Source organism: Corapipo altera, unplaced genomic scaffold (genome assembly GCF_003945725.1).
Source record: "Corapipo altera isolate COAL_440 unplaced genomic scaffold, ASM394572v1 1b, whole genome shotgun sequence".
Taxonomy (NCBI): domain Eukaryota; kingdom Metazoa; phylum Chordata; class Aves; order Passeriformes; family Pipridae; genus Corapipo; species Corapipo altera.
In genome coordinates, this window is record NW_020884881.1 from 3,302,075 (window position 1) to 3,318,374 (window position 16,300).

Below are 16,300 nucleotides of genomic sequence, written 5' to 3' on the forward strand. Positions count from 1 at the left end.
GTGTGACTGTACTGGTCTGTACTTAGAGAGGGTTGTGGTAATTAAACTATCCATTTATTAGCAATTGCAGGATGGGTCACTGTTGTCTGCTAAGTGGCCTAGTGTAACATGTAAATTCTTAATATTTATTTTTAATACTTCAAATGTCTTCTTTAAATGTTGCCATTGATGTAGGATTGTTTTGAAATCAATGGCAAATGCCAGCAGTGAAGAGAGGGCTTGGTAGGTGATTCATGGATTTCTTCAGTGTTTCAACTCTACTGGAAATGCCCTTTTTTTTTGTATTGAGGCTAAGCCCCACTAAATGATTGCCAGCCACTACGCAGTATATCTGAAGTAGTTTTATTGTGTAGCGAGTCAGAAAGGCTCCTCATGCACATGCCACTGTTCTTAGGCATAGGTGTTTCCAGGATGGGGTAGGAGCAAGGACAGGAAGCTAAGTGCACTTCTGCCTGCCCTCTCTTCCTCTCTCTTTCCTTCTTTCCCTTCCATCCCTTTTTCTCTCTTCTCTTTCCTTTTCTTGACAAGTTATTTTTACATGAGGTTTCTAGAGAACTGATAGCAGTGATGGTGACATTAGCTAGAGTAGCTCGATTGTCTTCAGTGATCTCTGGTTTGTAGACAATAGAGACCCGGTGCAACATTAGCATCAGCCCCTGAACAGATTGCCAGGGAAGTCACCAGGCTGTTTCCTGGATGGCCATAAGTCTGTCCCTGTCACAATAAGTTCTTAAGAACTTGTAATAACAAAAAATTCAACACTACCACCAAAACAACTCTGCCATTAAAAATTGAGCATTAGGAAGGTTGTTCCAGCATCTGACCTAAACTGGTGTTTGCTTGCATCCAAGTCCCATAGCTCATGCCCTGCTCTCTGTGGGTCTGGAGGACAACTTTCTTGTCACGTCTCCTCTTGCCTTTGCTACATTAGGGAGCCTTACGATTTTCTCCACAAGTCCCACCCTCATGGACACTTGGCTGGGGGCCGTACTGCACACTGCCTGGAAAACGCCCCTGGGCCCATCCTCGCTGAGTCCTCCCCATTCCGCAGAATCCTTCCCACCACCTCCGCCGTTCCCAGCCCCGGGCCCGGCCCGGCCCCACTCGGGCGGGCGGTGGCGCTGCCGCGGGGCTGCGGCGCCCTCTGGCGGCCGCCCGCCGTCAGCGCAGCAGCGGGGGCACCCCCGCCTCCCACCGCCTTCCGCTTCATTTTCCTTTCCTGGCGTGACTGTGGGAGAGACCACCCATCCATTCCAGACTGCGAGGCAGAAGAAGAAAGCAGAGGCAGAGTGACTACCAGCTCCGCTGAATTTATTTGACCGTCCTCCCAGGAGGAGACGCAGGTTTCTGTCATTTCGTTCCCGTTCGCTGCATGTTTGTTATCGCTCAGCAAAGCACCCGGGGCCCAGCTCCAGCGTGCTTCACTCTCTCGGATCGCGAGTACGGTGTATGTTCACGTTCTCCGAAACAGCAGCATCTAAACCGCGCACAAGGTGCTGAGAGGGAAGTTGGAGTGCGGTTCTGTGCGACCAGGAGGGATGCAGCCCTTCTGTCCCTCGGGCAGTGCAGAGATGGCACCCTGCCATGGCAAGAGTGCCAGACAGACCCAGTGCCTTCTGCGGCACCAGTGTATCTGCTCCCGAGGCTGGGAAAGTCTCGGAGTTGTTCCTTCAACACTGCTTCAACAACTAAGCTGCTGTATGTGGCTGGAACTGGCTCCAACAAAGCTGATTTGGTGAATCAGAAGAACCAAACGACACACTGGACTAGCTCAACCGCCTCTGGACTTTACAGTTTACCCTTAAAATTTACATGAGGCTTAGGGCCAGTTCATCATGAGTGGTTGCTGCGAAGGGAAACTCGGTGGTAAACTGACGACTGTGAGCAAGGCTTTGGTAGCCCAGGTCCAGCCCCAGCTGCTGTGCTGGAGAAGCATCGTGGGCACAGGCAGGCGTGCAGCCCGCCTTCCCATGCACGTGGAAGAGGATGGTGCTGCTGGCAAAGGGTCCAGAAGGGCTGCAGCTCCCTTGTTCTTCCTCTGCTTCCTACTCTCTGCTCTCCCCCTTTCCGTTAGCTGACCTGCAGAGCACAGTGCAATGTAAAGGCACTCTAGTAGTTGTAGGTAACACAGCTTGGGTAGCAAAAGCTGCATCAGCACAGGGCTGTTTGTGGGATTGTTTTGTGTGGGAGGCATGTGGAGCAACCAAGGTGGCATTGCTGTGACAGCAAGGTGGTTGTGAGACGTGGGCTTTCCTCGTCCAGGAGGCAAATCAGAGCTTCTGTTTCTCTGCAGGAAAGGCTGGAAAAGAAGGCAAACTGGAGATGTGCCTCTGTGAGGGAGTCTAGGATTGTTCAAATTAATCTTTCTGTTCACCAGAGAAAACCACAAGTCCCACAACAGAGCCTAACCCCCATAAGGTTTAGAAGACAAGTAGATACAACAGAGCTATTATATATGGTCTTGTTCCTACACATGAACAATTAAATCATGCAGTGCTTTCTTCAACTAATAACAGACTGGATTAGAGCTACAGAGCAGAAAATCTCGGCTAATGCCAGTTTGCAATCCTGAACACACACTTGTCTGCCTCAGATTTGAAAGCTGTGTGGCATTACGGGAGACTTTGGGTGTAATCCCTGTAAATAAGTAAACAAATGAGTTGAAGATAAAGACCAGATAATGAAGTACTGAAAATCATTGCTGATGTCAATGTGAGATGTGGACACAAGAAATAAAATTATGGGTCCAGATCCTTGGTTTAAAGTTGTACTGAAAAGCTGTTTTAGCACTGGTACTTTTTCTGTTAAATTCCTCCCTTCTCACAAGCCTTGAGGCATACATAAACATTAACAGCTTGTTCTACAACAAATTGAGCTGGTGATTGAAAGAGACAGGTCCTTTCTGCTCTCCACTGTTTCCCCAGGGGATCATTCAAAGCAAAGAACAGTAAGTTAATTTGAGCAGGTGGTGCAAACGTTTCCCCACGTACAATGTCCGTGTGGGAAATCAGTGAAAGTGGTGTAATCAACCTGCCTGCTTATCAGCTCCTCTGTTTGCATGAGCTGTAAGAGTCCTTATGTGTACATGCATTCTTTTAAGGACAAGGCTTGCACAACTGAAGTCCCTGGTAAAGTTCTTTCACACTTCAATGGCTACAGGACCTGGCTCTAGGAGCTTGCTGGGAGTCAGCTAAGGCTGGAGAACCTCAATACTGCTAGTATTGTATTCCTTCATTTATGTAACTTGATTTTTTAAAAAATCAAGCCTGTCACATGATTACAATCCATTTCTAACTGATATCTAGGAACACTCTGATTGACAAATCCCAGCTGCTTTTGCCTTCATAAATTGTATGGAAAAGTGCTGAACTTCCCATAGGCCCCTTCATAATGCCTTTCTCCTGAAAAAAGTAAATTACTAGTAAAATTATTAGGCCACCTTAATGTTACCTTGAGTTTGTGTACATGTTTCAGAAGTAGGGAATAGTACAATGCAGAACCAGAACCTAAAATCCAAACTTATACCTATTACATATCAGAATATTCAGTTACCTCCCATGGGTTTGAATCAAAATATCAGTTCTCATGTCTGTGTCCTCTAACAGACCTTGAAATGAAAAGGTGCAGTCTCCAAGAAATAAAATGCTTTCAAATTTTCTGCAGAAAATCCTGGCTCGTACACCTAAGAGTGAAAAGAAGGAGTGAGACATCCTCAAGACAAATAAATGCTGCTTATTTGCTTTTTTGAGCTTAAGCTGAAGGTGTGGAACAGGGGGTTCTTAAACATACTTGTGATCTGGACACAGCAATTTCATCTAAAGCCAAATGTTTTCTGAGAAGGTAGAGAACTTACTGGTTAAACACAGACAACAAGTTTGAAAAGGACTCTGTTAAAGAAAAGAAAAAGGTTAAAATTATCACATGATCAAAACTAACAGCTTCCATTCACCTGCTCTGGGGCTTGTGGTCCCGGTAGAGTGGTTTAAAGAGTTACCACCCTTCAATCAGAGTTTAGTGCTCCTAAAGAACTTGGAAGATAAAGGGCATGTGTTCCCCAATTGTCTTTTTCTTTTAATGAAATAGTTGTCTACAAAGCTGATGGAGAACAGGGAAAGGGGTGAATTAGAGATGGGGCAGATAACAATAGCATCTAGATATTTTGAAGGATGATAGGAGGTAAGATAAAGCTCCTATGAAAGTTTACAGGTCTTGTTTCCTGTGTTTACTCTGGTTTTGCATCAGCTCAATACTGCTCTACTCAAATTTGGGCTTGCTTTTAATGAGTAACCTTTCTATGCAGGGAAGAATCAAGTGTTGTATGCCTAGAGGTGCATTCTGATGTTTCTACTTGCTTAGGAAGAATAAAGTTATTGTTGTGTAGCAGAAATCCTCTTTTAGCTCAAAGATAAGGAGGCATCTTTTGAATATGTAAGATTCTGTAAGGATGGTTTACTGTATCTTTTATTTTAGGGAGGAATTAGACACTCCTGAGTTGGCTACAATAGTCCTTGTTCCTCCTCAAGAGTAAAGAAAGAATTATGTATAGTTAAGAATCAGTGAAAATTTTTAATTAATAAGTTATGCAAAATAAGAACTCTCTTTTTCTCCAGCGTTGGATATTGTAATGTTCTTATCCCTGACAAATTACAGAAAACCACCCCCCCAATTTTCTAGTCTTTTACCAGTTTTCAAGTCTGTAGTCCAAAGTCTGGAAGTGCTATAAGGAGGTGGTTAAAATACTATTTTTAAAGGAGAAAAGCAGTATCTTTTACCTTAACCTTTTTCAAAACAGTTTTTGAGGAACTGTAGTTGCTGGAAGTTAAAAAAATTCTATTTCAGACTCAGATAAGTAGCTGCCCTGGAAATTTCAGCTTAGGTAGTTATGAGTCATAGAATCATTGAGTATCTTGTGTGGGAAGGTACCCAGAAGGATCATCAAGTCCAACTCCCTGCTTCTTATAGGACTACCTAAAAATAAACCATATTGCTGAAAGCATCATCCAGATGCTCCTTGAACTCTGACAGTCAGTGACCTACCACCCTCCCAGTGAAGAGTGTTTTCCTTATGTCCAATCTGAACTTCCCTTGATGCAGCTTCATTCCATTTCCTCATGTCTATCTCTCCCCAGAGAGAGGAGATCAGCACCTCCCTCTGCGCTTGCCCCCCTTGAGGAACGTGTCAACTGTGATGGGGTTGCACCTCAGCCTTCTCTTCTCCAATCTGAAGAAGCCAGGTGACCTCAGCCTCCCCTCACAAGTCATGCCCTTTAGGCCTTTCATCATCTTGGTCACTCTCCTCTGGACACACTATAATGGTTTGATGTAGTTCTTATATTGAGGCATCCAAAACTGGACATGGCACTCAAGGTGAGGCGACACCAGTGCAGAGCAGGGTGGGACAATCACCTCCCTCAACCAGCTGGTGATGCTTTGCCTGATCCACCCCAGGAGATGATTGGCCTTCCTGGCTGCCAGGGCTCACTGCTGACTCATATTTCAGCTTACCATTGACCTAAACCCCCAGATCTCTTTCTAAGGGAGTGCTCTCTAGCCTCTTGTCACACAGTGTTATGTATAACGAGGATTACCCCATACGTGGAGAATCCTGCATTTGCTCTTGTTAAATTTCGTGATTGTCAAGCTCTCTAGTCTACCTTGATCTCTCTGTAAGGCCTTTCTGCCCTCAAGGGGGTCCACAGCTCCTCCTAGTTTAGTATCATCGTCATACTTAATGTAGATTCTATTCCTGCATGTAAATAATTTATAAAAACATTAAAGAGAACTGGCCCTAAAATTGAGCCCTGGGGCAACCCAGTTGCTTGGCTGCCAGCCCGATGTAACCCCATTTACTATAACTCTTTGAGCCTGACCCGTCAATCGTTCACCCAATGTATTATGGACTCATCTAGCTGTGTGCTGGGCATTTTGTCCTGAAGGATACTGTGAGATGCAGTATCAAAAGCTGTGATGAAATCAAAAAACCCCCCCATCTACTACCTCCCCTCGGTCAGCTAGATGGGTGATCTTGTTATAAAAGAGAAATTAAGTTAATTAAGCAGGAGTTTTCCCTCATGAACCTGTGAGATCAGTAACTTTAAAAGTTCATGAAAATTGTCTCACAAAAAAAAAAAAAAAAAAAAAAAGGAAAGTTTTCAGCAGTCCTTCATATAGGAAACTCCAGGAAAATTACCTGTAGTTCTCACAATCTCTATCACGTTAATTAATGCTTTATTGCATACAGACAAGCTATAGAATGAATAGTGCAACAGGCATTTTTCAAAGAAAGTTATAGTAAGAATGTTTAAGGTTTTACCATCTCAGGAGAGCTAAACAAGATTCTTCATATCTGAATATCAGAGAAGACCGGCAGGCTGACAAATGATTGCCCCAATTAAAGCAACAATGCCAGTGTGGTGTGTTGTTTGCACATGGACTGTTTCCTTTGAATAAGCTTTTTCTGACCTTTACAGCAGTTAAGAGCAATGCTTGCTTGAGGACAGTGCACTTCATGTGAGCAATTCAAGGAAGCTGTAAACGTCCAATGGATCTGGACCCCAAGGCTTGGAAAATCCTCTGTTGCTCTACTGTTGTTTTGTATGCTCTAACCATTCACCTCAGCAAGGACACAGGTTTCAGTGACCCCAGGATAAGAGTCTGTGTCTCATGGTGCTCTTTAACCAGTCACACAGAGTGTGTGTGGTCACCTTGTCCTCTATCTGTGATGGCAATATCTGCCAAAACACAGAAACACAGCAGAGACAAAGAAGATACCTGTGCAGGTGGGAATCAGCTGGAATACCTACCTTTTCACTGGACCTCAGTTTTCCACTAGATGCTTCAGCCATGGCAATTATCCATGGGATTTCCCAGTTCCTCATTCAGGGACCCAGAATGCATAAAGATTGCTTGTAACCAAATATTGCTTTTCCCCATCAACCTTGTGTCAAACACCAGTAGGAAGCAAGGGACTACTGGTAGATATTTGTTGATACAAACACATTACAGGCAACATATTGATCATCTCTACACATCAGGCTGCATGCACTGTAATTTTAATATAATTGGCAATGACAGATGTTCATTCTATAAAGCTCCACTGAGAATATTACTAAAAATTCTGCTGTCCATTGATTACATATAAAAATAAAATTACATGGTGTATTGTGGTCTATTGTATGCATCCAGGGAGGAACGGTCTTCTCCCTTACACCACTATCCTGCATCGGCATTTATAAGCTGAAAGCCTCCACTGTTATGATAAAACTAGGCAGAGAAGTGGTCGTGCTATGCAACATGACTCCCTAATTTACCCTAATTTATTCTGTTTTGGATTGGCTACTCCACAATTGGCATCATGGCATTTGTTTAAGATAAGATAGGAAAAGAAAAAGGGTTTTAAAGAAGCAAGGTCTTTAGCTTTCAAACTCAGCAGAGGTGATAAAAAATTACACCAACCAAGTGAAAAGTAGAAGAGGTTTTTGCTATGGCAAATCTTGAAAATCTCATTCATATGTGGAAATCTGCATTGATAAGTGTACATAAGTATTATACGAATGATGCCTTGCTAAGTACACTTAACTGCTGTCAATATGCACATTATGTAGATCCCATTAAATACTTGATACCCTCAGCTCCTAATACAGCAAGTGGAAACTGAGAATTAGTAGAAATTCAAACCTTTTTAAGATCAAGTGTAAAATTTGGCAGTGTTTAATCTTATCTTGTCTTCCCGTGGCTTCCTGAAATGAAAAGTTTAAAGATCTACTTCTTTTTTTTATTCCTTTGACGTGGTATTTTAATACTTTGCCACGAACCTAGCTTGCATAGCATTTCGATATAGTAGTGTTGAAACATATCTGATGTCCAGCACATAATAATTTCCTGTGGGGTAGCTGGAAAGTGCACTGAATTTTCCGTGAGAGACTTGCTCGAGGCATGGATCATATTTTCCTGTAGTTGTGGTGAAGGTACGGCTAAAATAAAATTTTGTACTCTATTTTAAGGTTAAAAAACTCATTAGAAGTAAATCATTAATCCAAAGAAGATCTGATCATTGCTATTAATAGTAAAGTAGATGCCCATATGCCCTATATTTTGACTATTTCCACCTGGTGTAATGCATCCCAAGATACCTGTACAAGACTGTTCTAAAGTATTTTAGCCGTCTGCTTTCACTGCAGGGAATTGTAAGGGTAACAGGGAATACTGGTTCTGGTGTTGAAGCCTGTTGAAACTGAGACAGGCTTCAACAGTGTCTGGAGTGAGCATTCACAAGTTTGTACTATGAAAAGGGTCTGTAGCCCGTCATTAACACTGCCCAACATAGCTAGTCTAGCCCTTCTCCTGCGGATTTCAGCTGTTTGTGATCCAAGACCTAGTTCTGATAGCACCAGCTCTGAAAAACTTCTGAAAAAATTGCTCCATCATGAGAAAGTACAGTGACATGAGATAAGAAACGCAAAACAGCAGCTGGTAGTTGTGAGATATGGCTAGTTGGCAGTTCAAGGATTCAAAAGGAAAAAACACTGCTATAAAAAGGTGTAAAAACCTAAGAGAGAAAACAGGTGGCTGGAATATGGCAATCCATTTCAGGGACAGCAAGGACTTTTCTCTGCATGGCTGACAGATGGCTGGCCAGCAAAGACTCACTGCTTCAGAAGAAATACAGCTTCAGGAATGTCACCTTCAGAACTCCCAAAATGGAATGTTCACTTAGGTGCGAAGCTGTGAAAATTATCACCTTCTAGCCTTTGGTTATGAAATTCCACACCTGCAGACCTCTAGTTTGTCTTTGCCATGAGCTTTTATTCTTCACTGTCTATATAACTCATATCATTCATAGTGCTAAAATGAGTAATATTATGCAATGTACTGGGGAGCACTTCTATAGCATGGAAATCATCATTCCTAAAACATCTTGACATGAAGATCTGGGAATCTTTAGAGAAGATTTGAGAATCTGAGGAATTAGTTCAGACTTGATCTGTCAAGAAGCTGATGAAGAGCCTAAAGTTGTAAAATGGTGAAAGAGAACCTGCAAAACACAGGAATGATAACATCCTCCTGCTAATTAAATTATGAAGGCCTCTAATAATTGGAACAGGTGATGTTCCAATTATGATTATTTTATGTTAATGCTTTGGCAACTATGAGTTTCTGGTTGTATGTTACACAAGTGTATTAAAATGTGATACATAAAGCAACTCCTTTCCTTCCCTAATTCCGTAGCAGAAAGAAACCAACCAAATGCTACCAGTGAAACACAATTAAACCTCAGAATTCAGTCCCAAAGGAGTTTGACAGAGATGTGAACCACAGGGTACTCTGACCTGGTTTTTTGGTCTGACTGTTGCATATACAAACTAAACCTCTCAATCTCACTTGAAGTTGTATCAGTGGAAATTCAAACAAGTGTAGTATTGTCCCAGGATAAGGAATTACAGGGAAAAGAAAAAAAAGACTGACAATTTGAAGTGCACAGTGATCCAGTAAACTGCAGAGATTAAAGATCTTTCACCAACGAATGGAAATGAAATAAACATTTTATCAATATAAACATTATAGAACTTTGATAGTATATTAGCATATGACAAAATTAATTCCTTGAGCACTTGAAGACATACAAAAGTCAGCTCTATGTGTTTCAATGCTTTGAGTAGTTTCTGTATTCAGTGCAAAGACCCATGGTAAGGAAGATGACACAAAATCTTGAACTGAAGAGTGCTACATACCTCTTGTGGTGTTGTCAGGAAAGGCTAAAGAGAAACTAGTCTCTTAGTATGGTCAAAGGCTCATTAAGCAGTGAATTACCAGTGGGGATGCTACTCTACCTCTGACTCATTTCTTGATTTTGGTGGGGGTTTTTTTTGTTTTGGTGGTTTTTTGTTTGTTTGTTTGTTTGTTTTTTTCAATCTGGCTTGTAGGAGTAGCATATCTTTTGCAATGAAACTGCAACGATGGTGGAATCTCTTCTCAGACCTTCCTGGGCCGCTTGTTACATAACAGTGCCTGGCCGTGCTTTAATGCCTTCTCAGAGGCTCAGTGTTATCAGGGGCTAAATCAAATGAATATTTAACAGGGTCAGGTCCCCGGAAAAATAGTTTCCATCTGGGAAAATCTAAACTGACTGACTGACTGAATGTGTAGTTAGTTAATATTCAGGTACTGATTTATGCTTATTTCTACCAAGTGTCCTATTAGAATGACTTGATGCAGTATAAGAAATAAACCCAAAACCTGTCGTTTCATAGATTTCTTATGCTTCCTGCTGGTTATTTGTGTGTTGTTTAGGTGTTACTCCTAATGCTTACAAGAAAAAGCGCAGTCCCTTGCCCAGGGCTGCAGCATATTCCACTGAAGTTTAATCTCGAGGTTTCCGCCGGCAGAATCTTTTCAGCTGAGGGTCTGCAGTGCCGCGGGCAGAGGGAGCTGCCAGTCCACCTACATGCACCCATCTACTTCACCCCAAAGCTCGGGAAAGAGCCCTAAGGAGTGCCTGTACGGGCTCTTCCCTGCCGGTACCGCTGTTTGCTGGGTACGCACTAACCTGAGGAGGCTGCTCGTCTAAAAGAGGCTGGGGAGAGGAGAGGAGTTCCCGGGAGCCCCCGGTGCGGCACGGGGAGACGAGAGCGGACCCTGGCCCGGCAGGCTGCCCGCTGGGGCCGGCTCGTCCCGCTCCGTCGAGCCCCTCAGGACCGACAAGCGCCTCCGCCGCGGCCGCGCCCCCACCCGGGCCCTCAAAAAGGGGACGGGGCGGAGGAGAGGTGCGACTGGCACCGGCTGCCGCAGGGGAGCTGCGCCAAGCCCGCACCCACGGCTGCCCGGGGAACTGCCGGGACCCGCCTGCACCTCGAACACCGCCGAGGCTCCCGCTGCTCCGAGCTGCTCGGCGGCACCGACGGCCCCGGGACACCCGCCTCGCCCAGCGGTACCGACGGCACCGACAGCCGAAGTTGCCCCGCACCGTGACCGCCACCGCCCACCCGCCGGCACCAGGGCCCAAGGGCACCATGACCCTGCTCAAGCTGTCCCTCATGGCCTTCAGCTTCGTCTTCTGGGCAGCGGGGCTGACCATGCTCATCATCGGCCTCTGGGCCAAGGTGTCTCTGGGCAGCTACCTGGCGCTGTCGGCCAGCGACTGTCCCAGCGCCCCCGCCATCCTCTTAACCACCGGCGCCGCCGTCATCATCTGGGGCTTCCTGGGATGCTTCGGCGCCGCCACGGAGCACCGGGGGCTCCTGCGCGCCTACAGCGCGTTCCTGACGGCCGTGCTGGCGGCCGGGCTGGCGGCCGGGCTCTCCGCGCTACTGTACCGCCAGACCCTGGCGCACGGCTTCCAGGAGGGGCTGCGCCAGGCGCTGCTGACATACGGGGAGGACGAGCGGGTGGCGGACGCCCTGGACGCGCTGCAGCGCACCTTGTCCTGCTGCGGGGTGCAGAGCTACCGCGACTGGCTCGCCTCGCCCTGGGGGCTGGAGCAGAACGGGTCGGTGCCGCTCAGTTGCTGCCGGGCCCGCCGGGGCTGTCAGCGCAACCCGCCCGACCCTCGCAGGCTGCACCGCGACGGCTGCTTCGCCAAGGTGTCGGCCTTCGTCGGCAGCAACATGTCTTATGTTGCCACCGCTGCCCTGGGACTGGCACTGCTGCAGCTCATCGGCATTGTGCTGGCCTGCTTGCTGGCTGCCCGCGTCCCTGCCGGCCTGCTGGGCACCACCACCCCTCGCTGAGGTCCCCCCACTCCTGTCCCTTGTCCTCTCCAGCTCCCTTCTTTCCCCCAGAACTGAGTGCACCCCACCGGGAAAATCCTCCCTTCATATACACCACTTTCACCTAAGCATCCTTCTCCAGGCTCCATTTCTCCTCTGGAGCCCATGTCAGATGTGTGTCAATGCTACGGGCATCTCCAGCCCTTCAGAAGGGAAGGTGCTGGGAAGACATCTCCTGGCCTGGCCATGTCCCACTGCTCCCCTGGAGCCTCTGGATTTTTTCTGCAGAGAGTGGTGGCGGCACGGACAGACAGGGCTCTGGGGCAGCAGGGACACCTGGGGTAAGGCTGACTGGTTTTCTGGGTGATGTAAATACCCAAGTCACTGAAATGTGAGGCAGGAAAGAGGAGAGGGTTTGGGAGAGCAAGAGAGATGTCTCTCAACATTACACTATATGAGTATTCCTTGGAGACTGGAAAATGGTGTTACTGGAAAACTGCTAGAGTGCACGAGGGGCAGGTCTGGTTCAGGGGCACCTAGGTAGCCATGCCAGAAGCTGACACTGGGAGCTGCTTGAGGGACTGTCCAGCATCGTGCACCTCATTGCCGCCAAGATTTTCCACCACTGCTGTGAGCGGATTCAAGCTGCCACGGGTGCTTTTCCTGCTGTGGTGTTTCCAATGCTGATCTCGATCTAAAGGTGGAGCTGCAGCTCTGTTACTCCCTCCTTCAGGATGTGCCGTCCTCTCAGCCAGTGCGTCGCCGATTATGCCTTTGCAGGACTGCAAAGACCTTAAACGCGGGTCCTTGTCATTCAAGGAGATGGCAAAAGCTGTAGGATCAGATCTAACGAGGGGTGGCAAGAGAAGGGAAGGGCTCGTTGTCCTTCAGAAGTTTCTTTTGGACTTTTGAAGTGAACTTCAGGGTGAGTGGAACAGACTTACTGTTTTATAGAAGGGTTTCTACAAACAGCCCTCAGACTCTGACATTTTTCCTTTCTCAAAGGATCTGTCTCTGAAGTGTGCCCCCACCTACATTTTTGAAGCCAGATCTATATAACCTGAGAGTAAATGGAGGACCCCCAAGATTTGCTATCCTGGGTTTGTTCAGATCAGATAGCAGCACAAATCTACAGGATTTTGGTTTTTTTTCACAACAGTTCTGGGTTTGCATTTAGAGTTTGAGAAAAAGCAAGCCCTGCACTTGAGAGGGTCCTGAATTTTCAGAGCTTCACTCCTGCTTCTTCCCATGTCCTTATAACCTTTGAACTCGACTTTTACATGTTTCTCTACCACGCAGCACAAAGACATGCCCCTCTTACCCAGCAAACTGGGGAGGAAGAATTTCAGAAAAGAGCCAGGAACCACAAAGGAACTCCAGGATGTGGCATCTCTCAGAATGTGACTAACAAAGCTGTGTAGAATGGTCAAATGCCAACAAATACAAGCAGGGCAAGAAATCTTGAGTGAAAAAGATGACTAATAGCTTCATGGGAGGAGTGGTGTAACTTTGGGGGAAAGAGGATTAACATCATCCCTTTTTTCAGATATTAGGTGGCTGTTTAGCTATGAAAATCACATTCCAGATAAAGAGTGCAATGCGAACAGCCTTCTCGGTCATTTGGGTATTCATCTGCACAGGTGAACCCTGGAAATTTATTGAAAATCTCTCTTTATAGAGAAAACAATGCTTCATTTTTAGGACTGATGTTTATTGTTTATTATTTACATAATGTATTTTTTTTATTTTTGTTTGTAAATGTCCCCTTTTTTTAATTATGCACTAGTGGAACTCCTGTTATTTTCTGGAAGTCAACTTTATGTTGTACAATTTTAACAATGGACAAAAAGTACAGTTTGTGTAGGTACTTGAGAAATGGAAGTTTAGTAAATGCTAAGAGCAAAATAAGTCACTGTTTCAACTCCAATAAAGTATTTACATTTCTGTATGTCTCCACATGGTTCAACTAAGTGCAAATGAAATGAAGTGGACATTGAAATGTAAACATAGTAGAACGTTGTAGTTTTTGTTTTTGTTTTTTCCAGAAATCCATTATAGAAGCAATAAAACAGTTGCTGTGGAGAGTATGGGAAAGGGACATGGAGTTGCACTGGGTTTATTAAAAAAGTATTCTTTATTGGAGTCAATAGGCTCTGAAAATTTACAAGAATATGATATTACTCTTTTTTTACTCCACTGATTACTAAAGTTATTTCTGATTTTGACCCTTATTGCTTTGTATGACATGTAGCAGTCAGTCAGAATGAAGTACACTGTTAAAACACATTCAAGCAAAACCCTTGTGTAGATATGTAATTCAGTGAATTTGTCGTGTTTTAAGTTGCTAAGAATATCAAAATGGGAATGAAACTAAGTTTCAAACGTAGAAGTGTATGTCTGTATGATAGTCCAGTCTGAATCTGAGGACATCAACTTATTGTAATGAATAATTAAAAATGTAAACCATCACTCTGCACTCTTGGCCTCACTGAAATAGGATAAACCTTGGCAGTGACAATGTAAATGTGAAGTATACTTATATCACCAAAGATTTCATGGACTGGCTGTAAGTGTTAGTTGAATGTTTATTGCCAGTTCCTGGAATTAACAATATTAACTTTTGCAGATGTGTGAAAGAAGTGTCATTCTTCTCTAATTAATTCCCAAAATAAGAGACTCCCAGTAGCTCTTGGAGTTGTCCTGAATTCTTTGTGCCCAGTGCCCAAATCTTACTTTACTTTTAAAATTTATCTAGATTCAGTATTATTTTGTTCTGGATGGCCAGAATGACTGTAACTGGAAAATGTTAGAGTGGACAGCGCTACCTACTGCTTGCTGGAATACGTATTCGTTTTCTGTAATTCTTTCAAATTTAAATTCTCTCATCAAAATGGCATATTACACTAAAAGATGAGTCCATCTTTTTAGAAAAGCCAATATCCATTTTAAAATTGGTGGTTATTCAAATTAAGTATAGGAGCAAGCTGTGTTGCAGTTGTAGAAACAATAGCTCTGTTGTTTGGACAAAGTGAGATTTAGGATTAACAGGGTGGTAAGATTAGACTCTTGTTATGAAACAAGGACTATTTTATAACATTGGTCTAGAATGCCAAGAATACAAATCTTTCAAACTTCAAAAGTGGTTGACATTTTGTCCAACGTGAATTATTTACTGTAGCTGAACTCCGTGTTACAGATAATCAGAACTTAAAATGGCCTCTATAACTGATTGTGAATTTTTAGATAAGAGATGGCTTTCCTGGAGTTAGAAAACTTAAACAATAACAGTAAGATTGGGTAGGTCAGAGAAGAAAAAAGGTTACTTTTGTTAAAGTGTAGTTTTCATGTTTATTTATGTATTCATATTCTTTATCGTTATCTTCTTTCTTCTGGGGAAAATACAATCATGTGCTATCATTAAGCAGCTGATATTGTATAAAACCATTGACAAGAATAGTACTCATCTAAGATTTCCACACATAAATTACAGTAAAGATGCTCTTTTTCTTAAATACAATAACCTAGAGGAGATTTTGATAAATCAGGTGGCATAGGAACTGAGAAGGAAATGCAGTGTTTTCCCAGTTGAATGTTTTGGCTTCCAATAAAAAAGGCATATCTATGGAAAATTTGGGCACCTAAGAAGTCTTACTGCAGTCTTGTTCTGAAGCACCACAAAATATTGTTCAGGAACTTAAAATATATGTCACACAACTAATAGAATTCAATACTTTCTTTTAATCTGAAAAGACTTTTGACCACTGTAGTTAATACTTAATTGACCATGAACCCATTATGCTCCAAAATGGTAAAAATACATATTTCTTCTCAACTCTATTTGATTCAAACACACAAATTTCACTCTGTTCAATATGCAATTTTAGTTTGCTGAGAAACTGATTAAAATATCCCAATTTGACCTTGTTTTCTTGTGCCCTCTGCTGTCCTCATCTACTTGGGCCAGTAAAATTCAAATATCAAAAGATATAGTTCCCATGTTATCAAAGGGAACACAATCACGCACACATGTTTTTCAGAAGCTATGTATTTATTGGTCAAATATGTGGATTTGCTTGTGGATGGGACAGTGACAGAAAAAAAAAGAAGCAATCTAAGGAATATAACATATTTTATCCTTCACATTAGCTTTCATTTGCAATTAACACTCAGTATTCTATTGCAGAGAGGAAATCTTTTGTTAATGATTTAAATCTATGAAATAGAATTTACTAGAGAATCTCATCTGGGCTACAGAATTAAAATTATCAAATTAAACATTATTTCGAGTGCTCTAATTCTGTAAAGATTTCTTTAATCTGTTTGAAGCGATTTCTGTGAAGCTTTGCTTCTCCTGTTCTGTCATTCTCCTGATGTCTAGAGTCACTCTTAGAGTGGCTGCAGAGCAGCAAAGTTTTGAGCTAAGTAATGTTTGAAGCTTCAATTTTAGACTATTCCCATTTTGTAGACTTTCCCAGTTTGTCACATTACGGTACTTAGAGTGATACATTGTGATTTTAACATTGTTGGTTTTGAACAGGATTTTGAGTCTTAGGCAAGACCACAGCAAAATAAAGGGAGATGCAATGTTCATATTG

The 16,300-nt window shown here is 43.6% G+C and overlaps 1 protein-coding gene across 1 annotated transcript; it reads left to right on the forward strand.

Annotated features, from left to right (window-relative positions):
- The first annotated feature begins 10,918 nt into the window (after positions 1–10,918).
- LOC113945638 (tetraspanin-7-like) lies at positions 10,919–15,589 on the forward strand. Its single transcript, XM_027640038.1, has 2 exons — positions 10,919–12,630; positions 13,005–15,589. The coding sequence occupies exon 1, from the start codon at positions 11,010–11,012 to the stop codon at positions 11,724–11,726; it is 717 nt and encodes a 238-aa protein (XP_027495839.1). The 5' UTR covers positions 10,919–11,009; the 3' UTR covers positions 11,727–12,630; positions 13,005–15,589.
- Positions 15,590–16,300: the final 711 nt, after the last annotated feature.